The 25,371-nt window shown below is 52.7% G+C and overlaps 1 protein-coding gene across 1 annotated transcript; it reads left to right on the forward strand.

The window, feature by feature from the left end:
• Positions 1 to 1,101: 1,101 nt before the first annotated feature.
• On the forward strand, positions 1,102 to 17,182 carry SFT2D2 (SFT2 domain containing 2; the record flags this gene model as incomplete). The annotated part of the gene is given in 7 exon segments (XM_014587265.2): positions 1,102 to 1,188; positions 1,357 to 1,442; positions 5,081 to 5,162; positions 7,288 to 7,323; positions 7,405 to 7,463; positions 10,206 to 10,235; positions 12,696 to 17,182. Coding segments are annotated over 7 exon segments (420 nt in total), but the record flags the coding sequence as incomplete, so codon positions are not given.
• Between the last annotated feature and the right edge of the window lie 8,189 nt (positions 17,183 to 25,371).

Consider the following 25,371-nt stretch of genomic DNA (forward strand, 5'->3'; position numbering starts at 1 on the left):
GGCTGTGGCCACCTCAGTGGTCTGCCAGGCTGTGTGTGCCCACGGCTGCGGTCGGGAGCTGGGTTTCAGTACGTGTGCACGTCTGGGAGGACCCGCCCGATGACCTGGCTGGATTCCTTCCTCCTGAGTAGGCCGGTCTCGGCAGTGCCAGCCACACCTGGGCAGCCTCGCTGGTGCCTCTGTCCAAGCTTCTGGTTGGACGGGAAGTTGCAGACGGGCTGGGAATGCGCTCCTGAGCTGGGGATGGTCCAGGCTGAGGGGGCCTCCCACCCAGGGCCCTCACAGCCTCCGTCAGCACCTGCCTTCCCTCCAGCCTATGGAGGGTTGTGGGTCACTGGGCCAGTCTGTCTGCGTGGCCACAGGGGGCCGTGCTGGCCGCTCAGGGGAGCCCTGCCCTGCTTTGGTCTGCGGGGGCTGTCTGTCCGGCCCGGAGCAGCTGTGCCACCTCATCAGAGGACAACCAGGAGGGTCTCATGCAGGGCCTCGGTTGTCGGCTTGCCCTGGGAGGGAACCCACGTGTTTCCCCTTTCGGTCTTTTCTCTGGACGTCTCGGCTTCCCTGGACTTTGCCTGGGGAGGGGCTCACTCATGGCAGAGCCGGAGCGCATAGGGCAGTAGTTAATCATCCGGGGTCTGTCTCCCTCGGGGACTGGCCGAGGCCAGCACACCATGAGGACAGCACCTGCACCAGGATGAGTCCCGGCGAGCTGACAGCCCCAGTCCCAGGGCCAGAGGTGCCACGGGAGCAGCCGAGCAGCCCGGCCAGCTGATGGAGCATGTGGCCGGTGGCCTAGGCGGCCTGGCGCTGGCGGCATTTCCAGGCTTCCCCATGTGCTCCTCGTCCTGCTGGCCATGGCCAGGCTGTGTCCACGGGAACATCTGCTGTCTGGTCTTCCTGCTCCGGGAGTGGGCCCGGCCTGCCAGAGGCCTGGCGGCTCGGGAGAGGGGCTGGTGGGGCTGGGTGCCATGACTGTCCCACTGCGAATAGGCGGGGCCGTGTCCCCTGCCTTCCCCATTCACTGCTGCCGCGTGCGACCCCATCCTCCCTCCGTTCCTGGTAAACACGCGTGTGTGCCCAGTCCGTGGCTTTTTGTGATTCCAGGCTGTCGAGGCATCGTCGTTAAGCTGGGGCACCAGAGTGAAGGGCTTCATCGCCTGCTTCGCCATCGGGATTTTCTGCTCACTGCTGGTGAGGTCGCCTCCTCTGCCTCTCCCGGCCCTCCTTTCTGTCCTCCCCGTCATCTCCTCCCTTTCTCTACCGCCCTTCCCTGAAGCTGGGACCAGAGGAGAGGGAGGCGAGGGAGGAAGGGGACAGGGCCCTCCACCCCAGGGCCCACACCCGTGCTCCGACTTGCAGGGGACGCTCCTGCTCTGGGTGCCCAGGAAGGGCCTGCACCTCTTCGCGGTGTTCTACACGCTGGGCAACATCGCGTCCATTGGGAGGTGAGTTCTGTCCACGCGCTCCAGTCGCTAGGCAGGAAATAGGTGTGGCTCGTGTCTGAGGGTGGTGAGGGAGGGTGCGGGAAGGATTTGCAGAGAAAAGAGTCCATTAAAATACGTCACTGCTGGCATGGAGGTTAAGCACTAGATCCCACATGGCTGACTGCTGTTCGAGTCCCAGACCCGGCGGCTTGAAAATCATGCCAGATGCATGTATGTGTGTTCCTAGAATCCCAGGAGGAGAGTGGAGGATTAGGGACTGTGGTGTAGACATCCCCTCTGGGACTGATTTCTCACTTTACCTCTCTCTGTGTGTCTCTGGCGAGCACATGTGCCATATAACAAAAACTTAAAAAAAAAGGAACGCATCAGTGCTTCTTTAGGTGGCCCCCGGAGCCTCAGCCTGGACGCTGGGGCAGCCTGGAGTTCGAGTCACACCTCAGGGCACGTCAGGGAGAGGCAGGCCTCTGTCTGTGGCTTCGTTTTTACTGCACGCTCAGTGGTGACTGTTGTCCACTGGTTGGCATGCACAGAACAAGGATGTGACAGCCGCCACCGACGTCACCACTGGCCTTGTCCCTGGGACTCAGGACACACACCGTAACCAGGGGCACGGGCTGCGTCAGATGTGAGGTCAGCTTCTCTCAGGAGCCCTCTGCGCCGCTGTCCGTGGAGAAGCCGTGCTGGGTGCGTCACTCAGAGCTTCGGACCCAGGAGATTGCTTTGCCTTTTCATTGCCGGGGGCATGTGTGCTGAGGAAGACGGGGTGAGGGGGCTGGGAGGAAGCGCCCTGTGGGGCGTGCTGCTCCCCAGTGCCTTCGCCTCCGCTTCTCCTTCATCAGGGTTTTGGGCACCCACGCTCAGCCTGTTTCTCAAACCTTGGGGTTGGGATTTGAACCTTGGGCAGCCATGTGGGGTCTGGTCTTCTTAACTGGGAGCTGGTCCCAGGCCACAGGGCTGACCTGGAATCCAAGAGATTTTTGAAGGCCACCTGTCTGAGTTCCTGGCTGTGTGATCTCAGGGGGTGAGTTAACCTCATTTCTCCTCTCTGAAGTAGTGTGGCCGTGCCCGGGTCCCAGAGCTCTGGGGGGTGAGAGGAGGGGGTGTAGGAACATCTGGGCTCAGGGACATTCAACAAGTAGCGGCTGGTGTCGGTGTCACCATTGGAACTAATTCCTGAGGATCGAGCAAGAAAACGAAACGCTCGGCTCGGAAGAGGCCTCTTCTCGTTAGCGTGTGGTCGTCCATGTCTGTGGGCACAACGTGGTCGGATAGCGGGAGACTACTGCGTGCGGTGGCTCGCTCAGGACCCTGGCACCCCTGCGGCCTAGCTGCTGTCATCACCGCGCCGGGGCATCCAGGGTCCTCCCGTACTTACTCTGAGGTGGTTGCCATCCACGTTCTCCCACCGTATGCTTTTTTATTTTTTGGTGAGGGGAAGAGGAGAGATTTTTGCTCTAGGGCATGGGCACTCGCCAGAGACCCAGAGAGAGAGAGAGGGAGACAGACAGCAAGAAATCACTCCCTAGGGGGCTGGCCATGCTACAATCCCCTCTCTTCCGCTCTCCTTTCAGGATTTTGGGCAGGCATGCACACACATCTGGCACCAGTTTCAAGGTGCCAGGTCTTGGACTCGAACCATGGTTGGTCATGTGGGAATCCGGTGCCTTGACCACTACACTACCTGCTGCCTGCACCCCTGCCCCCAATTTTTAACATAACCAGCCTAAGCCTGTGGGGTGGGGTCTTTTCTTTATTCTTTTTATCTTGAGTTTTTGCCATAAGGAATATGTGCTGGCTAGAGAGCGACAGAGACGCAGAGAAAGTGAGAACTCATTCCCCAGGGGCGATGGCCACGCCACAGTCCCTTCTCCTCCATTCTCCTCCCAGGATTTTGGTCACGCACATGTGCCCAGTGTGGTTGTCAAGCCGCCCGGTCTGGGACTCCAACAACAGTCAGCCCTGTGGGAGTTCAGCGCCCTAACCACCACTCCACCTGCCGGCCCCAATGTGGTCTTGTCTTCGTTTTTGTCTTTTTCCTTCTTGATTTGCCAGAGAGCATAGGTGAGGTGGGGGGAGACAGAGAGGGAGATAGAGATATAGGGAGATAGGGAGATAGAGAGAAGGAGATAGGGAGCTAGAGGGAGATAGGGAAATAGGGAGAGGGAGATAGAGGGAGATAGGGAGATAGAGAGATAGAGATAGGGAAATAGAGATAGGAAGATAGAGGGAGAGAGAGGGAGATAGAGACATGGGGAGATAGGGAGATAGATAGGGAGGTAGAGAGAGGGAGATAGAGAGAGGGAGATAGGGAAATAGGGAGAGGGAGATAGAGGGAGATAGGGAGATAGAGAGATAGGGAAATAGGGAGAGGGTAATAGGGAGATAGGGAGATAGAGGGAGATAGGGAGATAGAGAGAAGGAGGTAGAGAACTAGAGGGAGACAGGGAAATAGGGAGGGGGTGATAGAGAGAGGGCAATAGGGAGATAGGGAGATAGAGGGAGATAGGGAGATAGAGATAGGGAAATAGAGATAGGAAGATAGAGGGAGAGAGAGGGAGATAGAGATGGGAGAGAGATAGGGAGATAGAGGAAGATAGGGAGATAGAGACAGGGAAATAGAGATAGGAAGATAGAGGGAGAGAGATAAGGAGTTAGAGAGAGGGAGATAGATAGGGAGATAGAGGGAGATAGGGAAATAGAGAGTGAGAGAGGGGGAAAGTTAAGAAAACATGCTCTGTGGCCCGGCAGGTGGTCTGGTGGTTAAGGTACTAGACTACCACAGGGTTGACTGTGGTTCAAGTCCCAGACCTGGCAGCTTGCTTTCTCACTTTCTTTCCTCTGTCTCTGTCTGTATCTTCCTGGAAGCACGCGCTGTGGGGGATGATCACGCTGCAGTCCCTTTTCCTCCGTTTTTCTTCTGCGATTTTGGGCGAGCATGCACATGCACCTGGCGTGATTCTCAGGCCACTGGGTCTGCGACTTGACCCACATGGGGGCCGGGTGGGATATAGCCACTTTAACTGCCGGGCCACTGACTGGCCTGGTGTGGTCTTCTTTTGTAATTTGCCAGAGGGCAGGCGCATTTGTGGGGTGAGCAGGCAGAGAGAGGGGGGAGACTCCTATGTATAGTGAGAGGAAGAGCACGCCCTGTGGCGGATGGCCGTGCCGCAGCCCCCCTCCGCCTCTCAGCTGAGACTGGGCACGCACGCACACGCACCTGCGCGTTCCTCAGGCCGCCTGGCCCAAGACTTGAACCGCACGGTAGCCATTTGGAATCTAGCCGCTTAACCACCAGGCCGCGGCTGTCCCGGCGTGCTCTTTTTGGTTCGTTTGTTTCCATGGATGGATTGTCACGGGGAGGGCATCATCTGGCCTCAGGTGCATGTGCTTCCAGAGTGGGCTCATGGGCTCACGTGCTCGACGGCCCGGCTCCATCGTCCCCACCAGGTGGCCCTGCCCGGCCACCCCTCTGGGCTTTGGTTTCCTCACCTGTAAGGGAAGTCAGCACAGCGCCTGCACGGCTCACAGCCTACACGGGTGACCGCCTGGCCTGCTGTCACTGCCACGGGAGAGTCGGGGTGCGGGGCGCGCCAGGTGCTCCCGCTCTGGTCTGAAGGCTCGTGTGTGCTTGCCCTCAGCACCGTCTTCCTCATGGGCCCCGTGAAGCAGCTGAAACGGATGTTCGAGCCCACACGCCTGATCGCGACCATTATGGTGCTGGTAAGGTTCCCTCCGGGGGCGCCCCTCAGGTGGGAGGTTTATTTCTGCTGTGTGGACGCTTTTCGTAAACCAAAGGGCCTCTTTCCTCTTTCCTTTCATCCTGAGTGAACTCATAATAACCCACTGCGGGTAGCCAGGGGCACAAGGGCGTTTTCTCTGCATCTAGTAATTACCTCGGCCCAGGGTACAGAGGGCCTGGCCAGTCTCTTGTAGAAAGAACTTTCTAAGAAAGGACTGAGAAGTGTCAGGTGACATGTAAACAAATACCTGGCCTGCAGCCTGGGGGATGCCATCTTGCTGGCCTTTGTCCTCCTGTGCCCGTCCGTTCCAGAAGCTAGTGTCCGGGAGGTAAAACACAGGTGTGTGGAGTTTGGTGTGTGTGTGTGTGTGTGTGTATATATATATGTATATGTATGTGTGTATATATGTATATGTATATGTGTGTGTATATGTATATGTATGTGTGTGTGTATATATGTATATGTGTGTGTGCGTGTGTATATCTATCTATCTATATATGTATGTGTGTATGTATGTGTGTGTGTATATATATATGTGTATATATATGTATATGTGTGTGTGTGCGTGTGTATATCTATCTATCTATCTATGTATATGTGTGTATGTATGTGTGTGTATATATATGTGTATATATATGTATATGTATGTGTGCGTGTGTATATATGTATATATGTATATATGTATATGTATGCGTGTATATATGTATATGTATATGTGCGTGTATATATGTATATGTGTGTATATATGTGTATATATATGTATATGTATGTGTGCGTGTGTATATATGTATATATGTATATATGTATATGTATGCGTGTATATATGTATATGTATATGTGCGTGTATATATGTATATGTGTGTATATATGTGTATATATATGTATATGTATGTGTGCGTGTGTATATATGTATATATGTATATATGTATATGTATGCGTGTATATATGTATATGTATATGTGCGTGTATATATGTATATGTGTGTATATATGTGTATATATATGTATATGTATGCGTGTGTATATATGTATATATGTATATGTGTGTGTGTGTGTGTGTGTATACACATATATATTCCACACCTACACTGTTGGTGGGAATGTAGATTGGTCCAGCCACTGTGGAGAACGATATGGAGGTTCCTCAGATAGAACTCCCGTGTGATTCAGCAGTTCCACTCCTGGGGATCTACCCGAAGGACAGGAGAGCACTCTGTTGGAAAGCGCTTGCACAGCTGTTTTTATTACAGCGTTATTCACAATTGCTAAGACATGGAAGCAACCCAAATGTCCACACACAGATGAATGCATTGGAAAAGTGTGGCACATATACTCCATGGAATACTGTTCAGCCCCCAAAAACAACAAGGCCCTGGAATTTGATAGAAAGTGGATGAATATGAAGATCTGTTGCTGAGTGAAAGAGAGACATTGCATGTCTCCACTTAACATACACCGACTGTCCGCAGTCTATGGTAGAGACCGAAAGGCTGGAGGACATAAAAGCATTAAAAATTGTTATGGACACGAGAGACAAAGTGGAAGGAGAGTGTGGGAGGGGAAGAGAGTAGGAAAGGAAATTTGGGGGAAAAAATAGAAAAGTAAGACATTTGCGGACAAGATCTGGTTTATTATCTGTCGATGAGGATGTGTATAGTATTCCCAACTGGACTGAGGTGTATATCGTGCTGGGTAAAGTCTCTTTGCAATCTAAATGATGTATAGTGATTGAATGTATAAACAATAATAATAATAATGGATAAAGTTTTTTAAAAAAGAAAAGCTGGACGGATGACCAGGTAGGCTGGAAAGTGCTGTGTGTGCTGGACACGGGTTCCATGCACACATGCAAGAGCACCTTTCTCTTGAGTCTGTGTGAGTCTCTCTTGACCAGTTGGATTTCACGGGGATTTTAAACCCCTGCCATTTGTGGGTGCGCAGGGCCTTGAGTGCTTAGAGGCGGAGGCTGCCTTTGGCTGCCAGGGCCTCTCGGAGTCCGACTGCAAGGTAGTGGGTGCTAAGCCTGCCAAGCATAGATCTTTACGGTTTTGCTTGCTTCTTTCCCAACGTCATCGTCCTATTAAAGAGCCTTTCCTTTCCCTCTAGCTGTGCTTCGCCCTCACCCTGTGTTCTGCCTTTTGGGTAAGTGTGTCAGCGTCCCATCCCCTGTAGCTTGTGCCCCTTGTCACATACTTTCCTGTAACCATATCGTTTTTCTCTCAGTGGAAGAAACAGGGACTCGCGCTCATCTTCTGCATTTTGCAGTCTCTAGCCTTGACATGGTAAGTAACCTTGTAGACAGGATCTCCCACGTAGACCTCTGACTGAGGGAGTGGGGGAGCTGAGGCCCACAGGTTGCGCGTAGGAGGGTTCAGAAAACGCAGGAGCCCTTTAGCGATGCAGACGAGGTTGGGCTGCAGTGCAGAACCCATGGCCGCTGCCAGCAGGTGCATCTGTGGTCCCCAGGGCCACTACAGCTGTTTGCCCACCGGACTGTTTTCTGCCGGACTCTCGGTGGGTTGGGAGAAGTGTCAGACGGTGCTATTCCATCTGTCTAGGAAGCGCGGGGACAATAGACGTGTTTTCGGAGCTGGTAAATAGAGGCTTGTGAGTCAGATAGAGCTCAGAAGAGGAATGTGGCAGGGGAAGGCAGCGTCCCTTAACAGAAGGACAAAGGGGATTGTCAGCCGGTGGTGGGAGCCATCCAGACATGGCACCCTGAGGCCAGGGGCTGCCGTGGGCGACAGTGCTGACCCGTTGCTCTGGGTAGCCCAGAGGTAGACTGGGAGATTGTAGCCTGGGCCTAATGGGGTCAGAGGGCTGCTGGAGACCACTTTGTTTTTGTTTGTGCTGGAGGGTGCATGTGCTCCCCAGAGAGACCCAGGGTGGGGTACAGGGAGAGGGGAAGTCCCCCCTGTGGGGACTGGCCGTGCTGCTGTCTTGTCTCCTCTGTTTCTCCACCCCTCTGGGATTGGGGCAGGCATGCACATGTGCCCACGTGGTGGTCAAGCTGCTGGATCTAGGCTTGGAACCATGAGGTCGGCCGTGTGGGACCCGGTCCCTTGACCAGTAGGCTGTGGAGCTGGTTCCAGCCGTGATGGGGCTGCAGGTTCACGGCCTTGCGAGCACGTCAGCGGCAAAACGAGGGGGCGGCAGGGATGAAATCTGTAGCTTCCGAGACGTTTCTGTAATACGGAGTCAGTCAGGGTGACGCCTGCCTCTCGCAGTATAGACGTGACTCGTCTATCTTGGAGAACGTGTTTGTAACGATGCGAAAGAGTGCATCCCAGAGATCCATGGACGGAATGGGCTCGGAGATGCCGGCTCAGCGCCCCTCTTCCTTCCCCCTAGCAGATTAGGGCTTTCGAGCAGCCTGCAGTCGACCCTGGAGCAGTGCGGGCTTGAACCACGCCAGTGTGCTTATATGTGACTTCTTCAGTAAATTCTGTACATGCGCTTTCCTTGTGATTTCCTTAGTAACATGTCCTTTTACCGAGCTTACCTCACCGTAAGAATATAGTGTGAATGTGTGCACCGCATGGAGTAGGTGCTAGTCCACGGTTTATGTGATCGGGAAGGCTTCTAGGCAGTAGCTATTAGTAGGTAAGTGTTGGGGAGTCAGAAGTTACTGATCGTCAGCCGAGTTTAATTTCTATCCCGTTGGGAAACTTCTGTACTGTGTTTCTGTTCACTGTCAAAGAAGACAAAAACAAGCAGAAAAGGAGAAGTTAAAAACTACCACGTGTGCAGTGTGCCGATTTTTGACTATGTGGGGAGTCGGCACCCCTCACCCCCATGTTCAAGGGCCAGCTGCACTTTCCAGCGATGTTCCGGAATGTTCTGAGCTCACACGTACGTGAGCTGTGCACGGTAGCAGCAAGAGCGGAGAGGAGTCCTGGCCTGGTTTACCGTGGACGTGTTTGGTGGTTGGTACTGAAGGCACGTGGTCGATGGCTGGAGTTTGTTTTCTTCTGGGGAAGGAAGTTGGTCCCACCTGCCTGCCTTTGCTCACAGACTGTGGAGCAGGGGCACAGGCTCAGTCCTTGAACAGACTCGGGACTGGCACCGTTTCTGCCAGCGCGGGCATCCCCCAAGTGCTCTGCTGCTCCCAGGACCCACCGGCCGGCTCAGGGCCATCTCGACTCGCATGCCCTGGTTCTTCCGCTTTAGAAATATTTTTGCTGTAGGGCACATGCACTTGCCGGGGAGACAGAGACAGAGAGACAGAAAGCATGAAGTCACCCTCCCAGGGGGATGGCCACGCTGCAATCCCTTCTCCTCCATTCTCCTCTCGGGATTTTGGGCATGCACGCACATACACCTGGCGTGAGTTTTAAGCTGCCTGGACCAAGACTCCAACCACAGTCGACTGTGTGGGAGTCCAGCCACCTGACCATTACGCCATCCGCTGGTCTCCAGGCCTGGTTCTTCAGCGTTCCAGAGACTCATCCCTAATCATGCCCTTCTGGTGGTGCTGAGCTACCCGGGATTTACCAAGGAGCCTCAGGCCTGGGTCTTGCAGAGCGGTAGTGTCGTGTTCTGCCCACAGCACACTCGGCAGTTGCTCTTCCCCTTTTCTGTTTGCTTTCATCTTCCTTTACCATGAAGAACAGTGCAGGAAAGTGTCCTCAGTTAGATGAAATTAAATTCTGCTGAGAATTCGTAAAATCTCACAGCACCTGCTCGGGCCTTTCCGCACTGCTCTTCCAGAACAAGGCTCCTGGGCATGCCGGCCCTAACTCAGGGAGTCTGCCAGCGCTCCTCTGGCTAAAGCAGCCCCCACGAGGCTGAGGCCTTTGTCACCTGGGCCTTTGTCCTCCTGTGGCCACAGCACGCAGTAGTAGTCGGTGTTTGTATGCGTGTATGTGCATGCGTGGGCCTTGAGGTGCAGCCCTCGGGCTGGGAGGAGAGGGCCTGGATGCATCACTGCAGATGTGCTGCTGGCTCAGAAGCCATTCCGCTCGCCTGTGGTCGCCTGCTGCCCTCGCGGATCTGACCTTGGGCTCTGTTTGTCTTCTCTGCAGGTACAGCCTGTCCTACATTCCATTTGCAAGGTAAGACGCACTGTCTCCGGAAACATGCTTTCTGCATTTCTGGCTGGTGATGTTTGCCTTGGGCCTTTCGGTTTACGGAGAGCATGTGTTAGCTTATTTATCTTTACCAAAGTCTTTGCACCAAATAGACAAAAGCTCTTTATCTGTTTCCCAATCAGTAAGCTAAGGGCCCACCCGCAGCCCGCCCTCCTTACACAGCTAAGGGTGGTGCTGACCCAGGCCCACCAGCTCCAGTCTGGGGGCACTGCCTGGGGTGTGAGTGGTGCTCAGTCCCGGCCTCACTCCGACCTGGAGCTTTGAGGAGGTGTTTGTTTTTTCTTTCTATTGCAAGAGGTACTCGCACTCACCAGGGGTTCTCCAGGGGAAGCAGCCCTGATGGAGCTCTGCTGCAGTCCCTGTCGTCTCTCCAGCCCATCAGGGCCTTGAACGTGTGCACAGGGGCCTGTGTGTTCTTCACGCTGCCGGGCTTAGGGCTTGAACTGCGGCCAGCTGTGTCAGATCTGGCTTTTTATGCACGCACGGGTCTTAACCATGGTGCTGCAGGGAGTAGGATTTTTGTTTTAAGGCGACTATCACTTTGTATCATGAGGAGGAGGTGGAGGGAATGGGTTTCTACCTGCTTGCTCGCAGTGTCCCACCGATGGCACCTTGCAGAAGCACCTGCGGGGCAGTGGGGGGGCGCAGCAGAGCAGGGCGGGGCTCCCTGAGCAGCGGTTTGGGGGGACGAGTTCCTCCCCTGAGACTCCTTCCAGCTCCGGCACCCAATAGCTCCCTCTGTAAGCACCTTCTCCACAGGCACCCCAGACTGGCCTGTGACCTTGGCCCTGGCTCCTGCAGCCCGCCATGCCCAGCCCTGGGTCGCTGCCTGTCGGCTGCAGCAAGCCCTTTAGCCTGTCGAGCAGGGAGACATCGCGCCTGAGTGCTAGAGGAAGGGCAGTGCTGCGTCTCAAGTGTCCCAGGTGGTTGTCATGGTGACTTGAAGCTGATGGGGAGATGGCAAGGAGCCATCAGTGAGAGGCAGCTGGCGCCTGGTGGTGGGTGATAGGCCCCAGAAGGACGATGGTCAGACCTGCTCTAGGCGGCCCAGCCAGCTGTAGGTGCTGGCTCTGAGCAGAGGGTGGGCTGGGGTGTCCCAGCCAACTGGGTTTTTATGTGAAATAAGCCAGAGCCCGAACTTCCATCAGCCTGCCCAACTTTTGAATCTCTTTGGGTGCTTGGATCAGCTACAGAGTTCGCAGGGCCTGCAGAAAATGAAAATATGGGCACCTGTCATAAACGAGGAGACATTTCAGGAGGGTCATAGCGTGGCGTTAACCAGCAATAGGCCCTTCTGGGGGCAGGGCAGGTGCCAGGTCTCACCGTGAGCGGCTGTGATGTCATTCCTCAGGCCTCACGTGGCCTGGACCAGCTGGCACGTGTGGCCCTCACAAGCCAGGTGCCACCCTCCTCCTGGGGCTCCCATGAGGGGCGCTCTTCCCCCAGGGTTCCCCAAATGCAGTGTCAACATGGAGGGAAGGGTTGCCATGGGCAGTCCATCTGGGAAGAAGGTGGAGCTAAATGAGCCCTGTTCCTTGTGGCCTGACTCCCGGGTCCTCTAACACATGCATTAGGGCAGACCGGCCGGGTCCGTGCGGTGAGGGAGCCCGTCCAGGGCGCCAGCGCAGAGCTGGTCTCACTGAGCCGGTCTCCGAAGGGCTGCGGGGGCCGTCCTGTTAGGGAAGCGCAGTGTCCCTCTGCAGGTGCCGAGTCCTCCCGCCCGTCCTGTGACTGTGTCCTTGTGGGGCAGTGGCTGAGGACAAAGGTGGGAGTGCCGGGTGGAGGGCACCGGAAGGGCAGTAGCTGGCCGCCGGCTCTCCCTGCAGTCCCTACGCTGAGGCAGGAGTGCCTGCGGTGGGCCTGCACAGAGCTAGCACAGGGTCCGGGTGCTCAGGGCTGTGAGCCCATGTGGGGAGCTCCGAAGGTACCCCAGGAGTTGCTGCTGCTTATAAGGACGAGAGGCCCCGTGTCCCCCCCTTCCCGCGCCCTATGCATGTGGCTGGCAGTCACCTGCAGCAGCACTGTCTGGCCTCTCGCTGGCCCTCCAGTGGGGAGGCTGGCCCGTGGGCAGTGTTCTATGCCGCCACCCTGGTCCCCACAGCTGGTCTGCCGTAGGTGGGACATACCCCCCTCGGACGAGGAGTTGCAAACTCAGGATAGGCGACCTGCCCAGGGTGATGCCACTAGTGAGTGTCAGAGCCGGGGTGTGATGCCGGGCTGCTGACCTCATGGCTGTGGGGTGCCCGCTCCATGCACTGCTCTGGTCCCCAGGAAACTCCAATGCAGGAGCTTCACCACTCATAGGAGCCCTTCCGGGGGACAGCCTTCCGGGGGACAGCCTTCTGGGGACAGCCTTCTGGGGACAGCCGTCAGGGGGACAGCCCTCCGGGGGACAGCCGTTCACCTGTGCGTTCCTCCCCCCAGGGACGCAGTGAAGAAGTGTTTCACTGCGTGTCTCGCCTGATTGCCGGCGGTCGTGTGTTGCTGGGGAGGACCTGGCTGGAAGCCGGGAAGACGGCCTCGTGAGAACCTCCCGACCCTCGTCTCGATGGGCCTTCATCTTGCAGCGCCTGTGGCTCTGGACTCAAACCCTTTTTGGAAGCAGTGGTGCCCCCACCCCTGCTGTCTATAGCGCCGTAACGAGAGGCGGGCTCTGTGTCTTCCAGAGCAGGGTCTGTCCTGGGCACCCGTGTCCTCTTTGGGAGGTGTCCCGTGGGGTCTCGGTCAAAAAGCACCTTGTTAAATAGCCCGGGAGTAGCCTGGGAAGGGGGCACCGGGGGAGCCAGTGATGTCCGATGGCAGTGGACAGCCCCACGGGGCGCAGCACCAGAGGACAGTGGGGGCGTGCAGACTTGTCCCTCAGCATGGAGACCATCCCACCTCACCGTGAGCACACGCTTCTCTGGTGTCTGAGGACAGGGCTCTGCCTCTCCATGGCCCTGCGGCGACGTCAGAGGGCATCTGGAAGAACCTCCCCGGCCCCCCCTTTACCGTGTCCTGGCACCCGACAGCTGGGCGGAGGACGGGGCAGCCCCAGCGCACGCTGCCGTTGCCGCTGGGTGAGGGCCAGCAGGAGGCGGAAAGGCTTGCTCGCTGCCGTGTACTCTTCTCCATTACTCCTGAGTGTTTGCTTTGAATTGATTTATTTCCATTCCATTTATTTTCCGTTCTCCTCTGGAGTGGGGTCTGGGAGCAGGTGGGCTGTGGAAGCAGCCGAAGTGGAAGGCCTGCCCAGGGGCCCTTAGGGAGCCACGTTTGTGCGAGAGCCTGGGCCGAGGTCAGGGGAGGACCACAGGCTGTGGGCCCCGCTGTGGCTGGTACCTACCACATGCTCTTCTGTCCCTGATGGGCTCAGCTGTGAGCCTGTGACCGTGTGGGGACGTCCCCTCTGTGTGGTACGGAAGTCGAGGCCCAGCAGGGCCCTGACATAGACCCCTGTGTGAGCTGGTGTCTCTGGTCATGCTTCCTATGACCCACAACCTCCTTCCCTGTCGCCATGAGCCAAGTCTGGGCCTTGTCTGGTTCCTGTCTCAGTGTGCGACACCCCCAACCCCGTCCTCCCCGCACCCCCTGCTTCGGCAGCCTGTTCTGGACCGCAGGGCGCTCACCGTCCCTCGTGTGCCCGTCAGCTCCTCCTTGCTGCCCGGCTCCCAACAGCCCCAGCCCCCCACGTGTGGAGTCTGCAGTGCCACCTTTCTGCTCTGCTGGGGCAGCTGGTCCACTCAGGCTCCTGACCGCACCTCCAGTCCCTCCTGGCTGTGGCTAAGAACCCACCGGGCTCTGCGGAGCTGGGAGGTGTGAGCCTGCCTATGGGGCCTGGGTAGGGGCTGGACGTCCCGCGTCCTGTCTCTGCTGTCGAGGGCGTCCCATCCAAGTCTTCAGCCAGGAAGGAAACCCTCTGTGACCCTCCGGCTGCTGGGGCTCTCTCACAGCCTGGGCCCCGGTCTCAGAAGGGTTCCTTGCCCCTCTGTGGATCTGACACGAGGCTCCGTGGTCACTCGGGAGCTCTGACCAGCCTGGAGTCACACCCTTACCAGGTGCCGCCATCGCATCCTCACTGCTGGCTGGGCTTCGTGGGGCAGGAGGCAAAGTGCCTTCTGAAATATATCCACCGTGTCCATGGTGGCAGTGTGTGTGGCTCGAAGCCAGCAGGCCTGGTGAACCGTGGCTTGGTCACGTACAGTCATGTCAGCCTCTGGTTCCTCGGCCTGCAAGTCTGTTTTAGGGGGGTGACCGCCCCTGCAGGGTCCTTGCAAGATGTCCACCGGGCAGTGTGTGGCAGGGCTAGTCGGCGGCAGCCACAGTGAAGGGCGGGTGTTAATTCATCCCGGAGACAGCTGGCAACCTCTGAAGGTGGCAGGCTGCAGGTCTCTGGAGCGTCAGGTCAGTGGAGCTAACAGATGTGGATCAGGTGTATTCAGCCAGCGCCAGGGACGCTGCGGGTGGGGTCACTTGTCTCCACCCCCGAGTGTGAGGGCCTGCCCAGGTCCCACCAGGGGTGCAGCCGGGAGGGGCTCCCTGGAGATCGCTCTTGCTAAAGGCTCTTCCTCCTGCAAGCTCATGGCCTGTGGTGAGGGCTCAGCCAGCCCCAGGCAGGATGCAGCCCGGATCTGCAGACCCTGCGTCCCCAGCTCCCTGCCGTTGTTTGCCCCCACTTGTCACTGTCTGGACCGAGGGAGGAGGAAGCCCACCGCACATCTGCTGCCGTCAGTTGCCCGGCAGTGGTAGAGGCAGAGGCAGCCCTTGAACTGGGTGAGATGAGTTGGAGTCGGCATTTGGGCTTTGTGGCTCGCAGGGTTGTGTCCCTCTCCCGAGCCTCCCCCAACCCCAGCCGCTGTAGGTGAGGGGTCTCTGTACGGAGGTGGTTCATGCAGATGGGCACGTGGCCTCAGCCAGGCTCTGCTTCCAGCTGAGTGTGGGTGCTGCACTGCCCAGACACTGTCACCTGTGGGCATGCGTGGTGTGCACTGGGGGCACACCCCACGATGGCCTTTCCCCCTCCAGGCCTGGGCTGGGTGGCAGGTCAGCAGGCCATCCCCCAGCTCCCCGACTGCCCTCTCCAGGCCTGCTGTCCGGAAGGCCCCCTTTTTTCTGAACATACTTGGGGGAGCTGTTGGTTCTGCACTGGAAAGGCGAGGCGCTGCCCGGTCTCAGTTTTACTGGGATGGCTGTCTCAGTCCTGCAGTGTCCGTGGGCTGGCTGCCTGAGGCCTTGCCCCCCACCCTCATCACTGCGTGCTCAGGGAGCAGAGGGGCAGGGGAATGCACTCCAAGTGCAGGCAGTCCTTGACACCCCATGGAGCAGACAGCCACCAGTGGGCTGTGCCTCGGGCAGGAAGAGCGCCAAGACCGACCAGCAGGGAAGTCGAAACGCCGCCCCTGGCCGACTTCTGTCCTGTGGGACAGCCACCCCGGGCCTGCCTTCTGTCCCCTGAAGCTTCTGACAGCCAACCACAGGTTGACAAATACTCTAAATGGGCAGTTATCCTAAAACTCATTTTCAGCAGATAAACAATAGCAACAACAATCAGTATTGACAGGCGTCCGCAGCCATTTGCTAGACTTTTGGCATAGGTTTTGTGATTTAAAAATCCAGATTTTCTTGGCACGTTTAAGGTGTGCAGTAGTTTATTTGCAGATAGCATTAAAAACACAAAGCGAGTAGGCCTTCAGCTGGACTTAAAGACAGATCTCCGTCTGTGCAGCTCTTCCTACGGCAGCAAAGGACTGAAAGTGAGTTTCTTACGGAAAACGTGGCTGGGAGGTCAGATGATGCAACTTGCCAGGTAACGACCTTACGAATTGGAGTTCTCGTGAGGTTTTTGTTGAGTAAGGAGCGTGGTGGCGGCTGGCCCCTGGTTCACGCAGGGCAGGCACGAGCTCCGCGCTGGCTGCTTCCAGCTCTCCCCAGCTGCTGGGGACACCTCCAGGTCCTCAGCTTTGCCTGGTTGCTCAGGTCTCCTGAGGAAGACAAGGTGGGACACCATCGTGAGCAGGGCTGAGAAGCCGAGTGGGCCGGAAGTGCGCAGGCGATTTCTGTAGGTGAGGCTGGAACCAGGGTGCGAGGCCCGTGACGGGACGCTCTGCTGTGTAAAGGGCAGTGTGGGCACAGCTAAGAGCAGTGTGTACGTTCGCAGCAAAGCGACACCGCGTCTGATGCACAGCCACAGAAGACGACCGCAGAGCAAAACAAACAAGGTTCCTCTAGTAGTGATGTGCTGTGGTGAAATGGGACAAAAGAAGGAAAAAGAAGAGACAGTCTGGTCCCCGGCTGGCTGCAGCACCCTTCGGAGGCATCCGTGTCAGATCAAGGCTGGTCCACACCACAGGAGGGGACGGGCTTGTCTCACTCTGCTGAAGCTTCCACCTGCGTTCCCTCCTGAAGGAGCGCTCTCGTTTACATTCAGTGGTGTGGTCTTTCTGCTATGAAAAGTGCTTATTGTACATATTTCAGTACTTTTGCTTGACTTAGCAACCTTGAATAAGCTATGGGGGAAAATTAACCCTCTGAACTCTGGTCTTTGCCTTTGTAAATTCTGATTGCAAAGGGTGAGAGGGGGTCGGAGAGCCCCTGTGGGTTTATGCCTTTGAATCTGGTGCCTATTCTAATATGATGAACCTTGAAAGCACTTTGTTAAAACACAAATCAATCTTTGTAATTGTATTACTAATTTTGAATGCTACTGATTGCAGATCTGAAAAGTTTATATCCAAAAATATATTCTTGAGTACTACTTTTTGTACCTTGAGAATCTATTTCATATAATAAATACTGTTTTTCTCTTTGCCTTTTTTACTAATTTCAGAGAGAAAGAATGTTGTAGGTAACTAAGCTGAACACCCTGGTACCCCCAAATCACAATGATTATTTTGCTTTTTGGGCCTTTTCTAATAAAGGGTGGAATTATGATCTTTCTCCTGTCTATTTTTCTGAGAGTCACTAGGCCAAATAAAGATTGTAGAACTCTAAGAAAAGACTGATATTATTTTGAATTCTTCATGAGTAACACACATCGTAAGGACCTAAAGAGTTTTGGGGTGCTGAATTGCTATGTAGTCCTCACCTTTAACATAGGTCTAAGGACAATTTTGAGGTGTTTTGAAAGGTAAGTAATTTTCTCAGGTGTTTCTTTGGAGCATTCCTACACACCTCGCTAATTTAGTTACTCGTGTAAACTGTGTTATTGATTGGCATGAAGTTAATTTTTGTTTTGTTCTTTCAATATCTGTGGGATCTGTACATGTGTCCCCTTTTTTGTGGCTGACACTGGTCATTTGAGTCTTTTTGGTTTGATAGTGTAGCTGTGGGTTTACCAGTTTCATATTGATCTTTTCAGAGACAACCCAGTAAAGATTTGAGCGCATGTTTAACAAAGGGAGAAATGTGAATAGCCAACAGACACCATTAATATGTATTGAATTATGGTTAGAAGTTAAAAAAAACTAGATCTTAAAGGTACTTTCTTAGATAAAATTGTAATAAAAAAGAAAGTTATTTGCATAAAAGGATAATGAATATCTGAGAGGGACAAGGACAGTGACCGGGGTGGGACAAGATGGAGGAAGAACCACAAAAACATATTGGGTTGCCAGAAAAGTCATGACATATTTTTTCTATGAAAAAGCACACACTTCTTTTTTTTTTTTTAATTATTTTATTCAACTTTATTTATTTATTTAAATTTGACTAGAGAGAGAGGAAGAGAGAAAGTGAGAAAGCAAGCCACAGGTCCAGACTTGAACCATGGTCAGCCATGTGGGAGTCCAGCGTCCTTAACCACCATGCCAGCTGCTGGCCCCGAAAAAACACACACTTCTGACCACCCAATATTTTCCATTTTTTTCTTTACCTACCTCTCCAAACAGTGCTATGAGAAAATGGATTCTATATTTTAAGATCTAGAAAAACTTAATGCATGAGTATTTTGTTAAGCATATATGACTACATTTTAAATATCCATTTATCCTTTTTCTATCTAAAATTCCTACCTTGATTTTTTTTTTTTCCTTAATTTTTTGCTGTAAGACAGAAACAGAGAGACAAAGAGTGAGAAATCACCTCCTGGGGGGATGGCCTTAAGGCCTTTCTTCTCCATTCTCTCCTGGGGATTTTGCGTACTCCGTGGGGGTTCAGCAACATAACATTACACCATCTACTGGCACCTCCACCTTGATTTTCACTGTCATGTGTGAATAAAGTCTTTGTATCTGACCTTCTTTCTCTGGCGTTGAATCACATTCTTCTAAAGTTCAAGTCTGCCTTGAAACGCATAGGGGTAAAGGTAGAATGCTCTCTCTGGACTGTTAGAAAGTATTTCCATAGGCAGTGAGGGTTAAGTAGGTAAACTAAGCCCTATAAACCTGAACTCCTCTATGGGTCATATTCCTAAGCAAGAAAGGAATACACAAAAGACAAAGGTATAGGTTTGTCTAAATAAACTCAATTTTAAAAAGTTTGAAAAACAAAAAGGTGGTGTGTTAGTTGCTGGACTCTCATGGCCAACTGCAGTTAAAGCCCAGACCCGGAAGCTTGAGAATCACACCAGGCGTGTGTGTGCGTGTGCGTGTGTGTGCGCACGCGCATGCGTGTGCGCATGCCCCAAATCCCAAGAAGCTAATGGAGAAGAGGGGATTGTGGTGTGGCCAGCTCCCCGGGGGTAGGGTTGTGATGTCTTACTTTGGTGCTCTGTCTGGTGAGTGCATGCACCCTTATGGGGGAAAAAAAAAAAAAGGAAGAAAGATAAAAAGGAAAAAAGTGAGGACCATGTCTTCTTTCTTGGTCAAGTGGTAGTTAAATGGTGGTTAAATCTTTGCTGTATTTTTGTTAGTGCACTTTTCTGATAACGGTTTACAATAAAAAAAAGTTTCCGATCACTGAGTTTAACTATTTGTTGTCTGTTATCTAATTGGTTTTTAAAACCTCCATTGTTTTTCCCCTTATCCTTTGGGTTTAATTTGTCCTCTTGGTATTTAAGGTAGAAGCTTATATCACTAATTTTACACCTTTCTCCTTTTCTAATAGAATTTAAATTTCCCTGTAAGTACTGCTTTAGCTGCATCTCACAAATTTTATGTTTTTATTTAAATTCTGCTCATAATACTTTCTTTTGCCATGATTTCTGTTTAACACCTTTTTTTTTCTTTTTTTGGCCATGATTTCTTTTCTTTGTTTTGTTAAAGTTTTTTGCTATTGGGCTCGTGTGCTCACTGGAGAGTGAGAGGGAGAGAGTGAGAAAGCACCCCTTGGTGGGGATGACCACACCAGAACCCCTTTCTCTCACTCTCTTCTCGGGACTTGGGGCACATATGCACACATGCCCAGGGTGTTCTTCAAGCAGCCGGGTCTGGGATTCAAACCATGCAGTCGACCATGTGAGATCCAGCCACCTAACTTCCACATCACTGGCTGGCCCATGATTTCCTTTTTGACCCAGCATTATTTAGAAGTGTATTTAATTTCAAAATACTTGGAAATCTTAGAGCTTTTATTTATTTCTAAATTTCGTTATAGTTGGAGACATAGTGTAAATAATGTTAATCGTTTTAAATTTATTGGGACTTGTTTTATGGCCCAGCATCTTAGTTTATCTTGGTGACAATTCCATGTGCTCTTTAAAATAAGTTGCGCCAGCAGATGGCATAGCAGTTACGTCGCTGGACTCCCACATGACTGACCCCAGTTCAAGTCCCAGACCTAGTGCCTTGAAAATCATGCCTCTTGTGTGTGTGAATGCCCAAGATCCTGGGAGGAGAAGGCTGTCCCCGCTGAGGAGTGATTTCTCACTTTCCCTGTCACTGTCTCTGTCTTTCTACAGTGAATGCCTTTGCCCTAAGGCAAAAATCTCTTTAAAAATAAAAAAAGGTCGGAAATCAGCAGTTAGCATAATGGCTATGTCGCTAGACTCCCATGTAGTCGACTGCAGTTCGCGTCCCGGACCCGGTGGCTTAAAACTCACGCCGGGCGCGTGTGCGTGCATGCCCAAGATCCCGAGAGGAGAATGGAGAAGGGCTTGTGGCGTGGCCATCCTCCCTGGGGGGTGATTTCTTGCTTTCTGTCTCTTTGTCTGTCTCTGTCTGTCTGGCGAGCGCACATACCCTATAGTGAAAAACCTCTCAAAAACAAAAACAAAAAATAAAAAAAGGTGTATTCTGTGGTGGTTGAATGGAATGTTGGATAATTAACGATTTAGTCAAACTGGTTGATAATGTTTCTTTTTTCTTCCTAAGATTTTCTTTGCCATGTATGTGCTCACTAGACAGAGGGAGACAGAGACAGAGAGGGAAAGTAAGAAATCACCCTCCTGGGGATGGCCATGCTGCAATTCCTTCTCTTCCATTATCCTCTTAGGATTTTGGGCAAACATACGCATGGGCTTGGTGTGAGTTTTAAGCTGCCAGGTCCAGGACTTGAACCATGGTCACCCATGTGGGAGTCCAGTGCCTTAACTATCACACCACCTGCTGGCACCTGTGCCTTTTCTAACGTTACTGATTTTTTTTAGAAGAATTACTTATTTTTTAAATTATTATCGTAATTCAGCAGAGAAAAAGGGAAAGCACGCATGCACACGCACCCGGCGTGAGTTTAAGCCTCCAGGTCTGGGACTTGAATCGTGGTCGGCCCTGTGGGAGTCCAGCACCCTAACCACCATGCCACCTGCTGGTCCTGACCTTACTGATTTTTTGTCTACTTCAGTCTGTCATTAGAGGGCTGCGTACCAGTCATTTGGCTTGGACCGTTCCTCTGCCCATTCTGTCAGTTTTATCTTTGTGCATTTGAGGCCCTGGCAGTGTAGCTCTCTGCAGAAGGGGGAGGGACGCCCGAGCTGGGCTTCGAATTGAGGTGATGCTGCACGCCTGCAAAGCGTGGGGTTGTTTTACTACTTCTGGGGAGGGGAGCAGTAACCCCCACCCCTGGTTCGGAAGTGGCGTGAGAGAGCACGCAGGGCCCGCCTGGCCTGCCCCCGGGATGGGGGCCACTGCCTGTCTTCCCACTCGTCCAGGTGGGCCCGGCAGGGAGGGCGCGAGTAGGCCGACAGTAAACAGTGAGGTCGGACTTTCGTCCCCAGGGGTGGTCATGTAGAACAGCCAGAGCTTCTTGATGTCGCTCTTCATCCCTCATCCTGTCTCTCGTTCTGGAATGAGTGTGGCAACGCTAGCTGTCTTCATGGCTACGTGAGGCACGGATCCTGTCCCTCTGCCTTTTTCTCATCTGTGCCATTGTATTTAGAATGGATCTTGTCAGCAGTATGTGGTTAAGTCTTGCTTTTTTCTACAAATGCAGTTTAATATAACTAAACTATCACGTGTTGTCTCCTTTTATGTTCTGCCATCACCACCCCCACCCTTCCTGCCTTCTTTTGGACTACTAGAGTTGTAGTTCTTTTTTGGATTTCATTTTATCTTAATAACTTGTTACATCTCTTTTATTCATTTGTGTTTCCCCCATTTATTTATTTTTAATGATTTTTATTTAATTTTACTCATTGTCATTATTTTATTTGTTTTTTTGAAGTTGACCAGGAAGAGAGAAGGAAAGTGAGAAAGCAAGCTGCCAGGTCCGGGACTCGAACCGCAGTCAGCCATGCAGGAGTCCAGCTGCCTTAACTACCATGCCACATGCCGGCCCTATTTATCTCTTACGTGAGAGAGAGACAGAGACAGAGAGACAGCTCCCAGCAGGGTCCCCATAGTGCAGTCACCCTGACAGCCAGCCTGGTCTCTTATTCTCACTTTGGGTTTAACATGTGAGCGTGCATGGCCTGTATGGGGGCCTCGGGGCACGATGCTGGGCCCCTGCTGGGTGGTCCAGCTGTGCCCTCTCCAGCCCCCCAGTTTCATTAGTGAGTGACCCAGGCTCTGCCGCATGCACGCTGATATACCAGAGGTAACCTCTAGATGACTCAGTATTGTCAGAACCTCACGAGACATTGCTGCATCCCCACTCCCATCCTTCCGAGATTGCCGTCATGCGGCTTGCTCCTGTGACAGGGCTGTGGCACACTGGACGTGACAGCACTGTGGCACACTGGATGTGACAGTCCCGTCTCCATTTCTACGCCTGATTGGTAGCTGGGGCATGCACACGTGCCCGGCCTGATTCTCAGGTCACCACGGCTGGAATTTGAATTGTGATCAGCTGTGTGGGATCTGGCTCAGCTTAACTCTGAGGCTAGGGGACTGGGCCAATAGTTACCTTTAAAAAGAAACAGGAAAAAACTATTTTGCATTTTTCCAGATTTTTATTTTCTGTACTTTCTTTGTAGGTTCAAAGGTATCATTTTCTTCTGCCTGAGAGAACTGTCTTTTACAGTGGTTGAGTTCTGGTCTGATGGTGTTGAATTATCTCAGCTTTTCTTTGCAAGAAATATTTGTCTTTATTTTGGAAAGATTTTGTGTTGGATATGCAATTCTCAGTAGTTTTTTTTTTTTTTTAATCTTTTTAAAGACCGTTCTTTAATGTTTTAAATTCGACTTTATTTTTTGGAGTAGCTTTAGGTTCACAGCAGAAGTGAGTGGAAGGTGCAGTGCTGGTCCCCCTCTTTCTTTCTTTTTTAAAATAGGTTTTTGGCTTAGGGTGTGTGCACTTGCCAGAGCGAGACAGAGACAGAGATAGAGTGAGGGGACCAGCAGTTGGCGTAACGGCTATGTCGCTGGACTTCCATGTAGTCGACTGTGGTTCGAGTCCTGGACCCAGTAGCTTAAACTCACACCGGATGCATGTGTGTGCGTGCCTAAGATCCCAAGAGGAGAATGGGGGAGAAGGGATTGCGGCGTGGCCATCCCCCTGGGGGGTGGTGGTGATTTCTCGCTTTCTGTCTCTGTCTCTCTGGCGAGCGCACGTGCCCCTATAGCAAAAAATAAAACTCTAAAAAAAAGGTAAAGGTAAAGTGAGAAATCACCCTGCAGGAGGGTGGCCATGCCGCAATCCCTTCTCCTCCATTCTCTCAGGATCATGGGCGTGCACACACATGCACTGGGCACGAGTCTTGAGCCACCAGTTCTGGGACTCAAACCACAGTCGGCTATGGAGTCCAGCGACATAACTGCTATACCATCTACTGGCGCCCACACATTTCTTTTTAAGCGCTGAGTAATGTCCCACTGTTTGGATGTCCCACAGTTGATTTGTCCATCAGAGCACATCATGGCTGCCCCCAGGTTTGGACAGTTACGAAGGCACGGCTGCGGACGTGCAGGTGCGTGTTTGTGTGGACCTGCGTTCTTGGCTTCCCTGGGTAGACACCAAGGAGCACAGTTGCTGGGTCACGTGAGAGCAGTGTAGTTCTGTAAGAGGCTGTGAGTTGTCTTCAAAAGTGGCTCTACCATTCGCTGCCCACCAGCCGCCAGTGTAAGTCCCTGTGCTCATGTCCTTGTCAGCACTGGGCGATAGGTGTGTGGTGTCACTTCAGTATTGTTTTAGTTTTTGTTTAAAGAATTATTCATTCTATTTATTATTATTTTTAATTTGACCAGAGAAAGAGAGAAAGTGAGAAAGCAAGCTGCCAGGTGTGGGACTCGAACTGCAGTTGAATCCCACTCCTTGTGGGAGTCCAGCACTTCAACCACCATGCCACCTGCGGGCCCTTGTTTTATTTTTTATTTCCTGATAACATGATTTGGGGCATCTTTTTTTTTCTTTTGATTTACATTTTATTTTCTTCATGTCAACATTCTTACTAATGCAGCTTAGTCTGAAAACATCTGACCACAAACATATTAATTACTTCCCTTTAGAATTGGTGCAATCAGAGGAAAAAATTTAAATTTGTTTTGAATATATATTACTGAAGAATCCACTTAACATGGTCTTATCTGTTTATATTGAAAGGTTTTCTCCCAAAATAAAGGCTCCAATTCCAGGTTCCTTTAAATGAAAACAACAAAGCAACCCAGTATGGAAACATGTTTACAGGGCCAGCAGGTGGCGTGGTGGTTAAGGTGCTCGACTCCTACATGACTGAGCATGGTTCAAGTCTTGGACCTAGCAACTTGGAAATCACGACGGGCGCGTGTGCGTGTGTGCCCCAAACCCGGAGCAGAATGGAGGAGAAGGGATTGCGGAGTGGCCATGCCCCTGGGGGTGATTTCTCACTTTCCCTCTTGCTGTCTCTCCAGCGAGTGCACGCACCCTGTAGCAAAAACCTTAAAAAAAAAAATAGCATACTTACAGGAGAATGCAGCCATGCTCAGTGAACCTGAAAGCGTGTTCATGGAAAAGAAAATCTGGCACGCGACCATCAGCGTTTATGGAAGATGGTAACGGGCCCGTCGCTCCGTTTCCTTTTAGCCGTTTCATACATGCCATGAGAGGAAGGGGGCAGTTTGTGGTGAAACTTAGTAAAAGTACTGTCCCCAGAGCCGACACGTACATCTCCCTTGACTCGGCCCAGCCCTCCTTCACTGCGTGGAGCTTCTGGGCTCTCCCAGGGCTTTGCTTAGGTGGGTGGTCTCCAAACGGACTGGACGTCCAGGGGGTCGTTTCTGCACAGGGCTTTCCTCTCCCCAAGTCTGTGGCTTTTCGGACCTTGACGATGTCGCAGCCAGGTCCCGTTTCACACGCTCCGCTCGTGGAACACGTGGAGTTTGGGAAACAGTGGCCCCGCTGCCCGACTCAGCACCGGGAGCCACAACGCTGAATAGCAGGCAGGGACCGGGACAAGCCTGCTCCCCTCTCCAGCGGTTTTGCACCGTGGTCCCAGTCCCTGCCTGTGGTCCACCTGGCAGGACAGCTGGACGAGCTTGGACATTGACGGGTCTGGTCTCCAGCTCTGCTGGGCGACACGGATCCCCGAGCACCTCTCCATGAGCCTATCTGCCGTCCGTGCTCTTCTTCGTGACTTGTCCGTTAATGTCTTTGGCCCGTTTTAATTTACATATTGTTATTTAATTTGCAGAGTATGCGGGTTCTTGTCAGAGAGCCCCAATGGGGAGCAGTCGTGCTAAAATCCCTTTTTCTCCATTCTCCATCCTGCCAAGATTTAGGGCATGCATTTCTGTGTGTCCGGCATGTTTGTCACGTTGCTGGGGCCCAGACGTTAACCATGGTCAGCCCTGTGGGATCTGATCCCCAGACAGCACTTAACCATTGGGCTACAGGG

Source organism: Tupaia chinensis, unplaced genomic scaffold (genome assembly GCF_000334495.1).
Source record: "Tupaia chinensis unplaced genomic scaffold, TupChi_1.0 Scaffold000198_1, whole genome shotgun sequence".
NCBI classification, from domain to species: domain Eukaryota; kingdom Metazoa; phylum Chordata; class Mammalia; order Scandentia; family Tupaiidae; genus Tupaia; species Tupaia belangeri.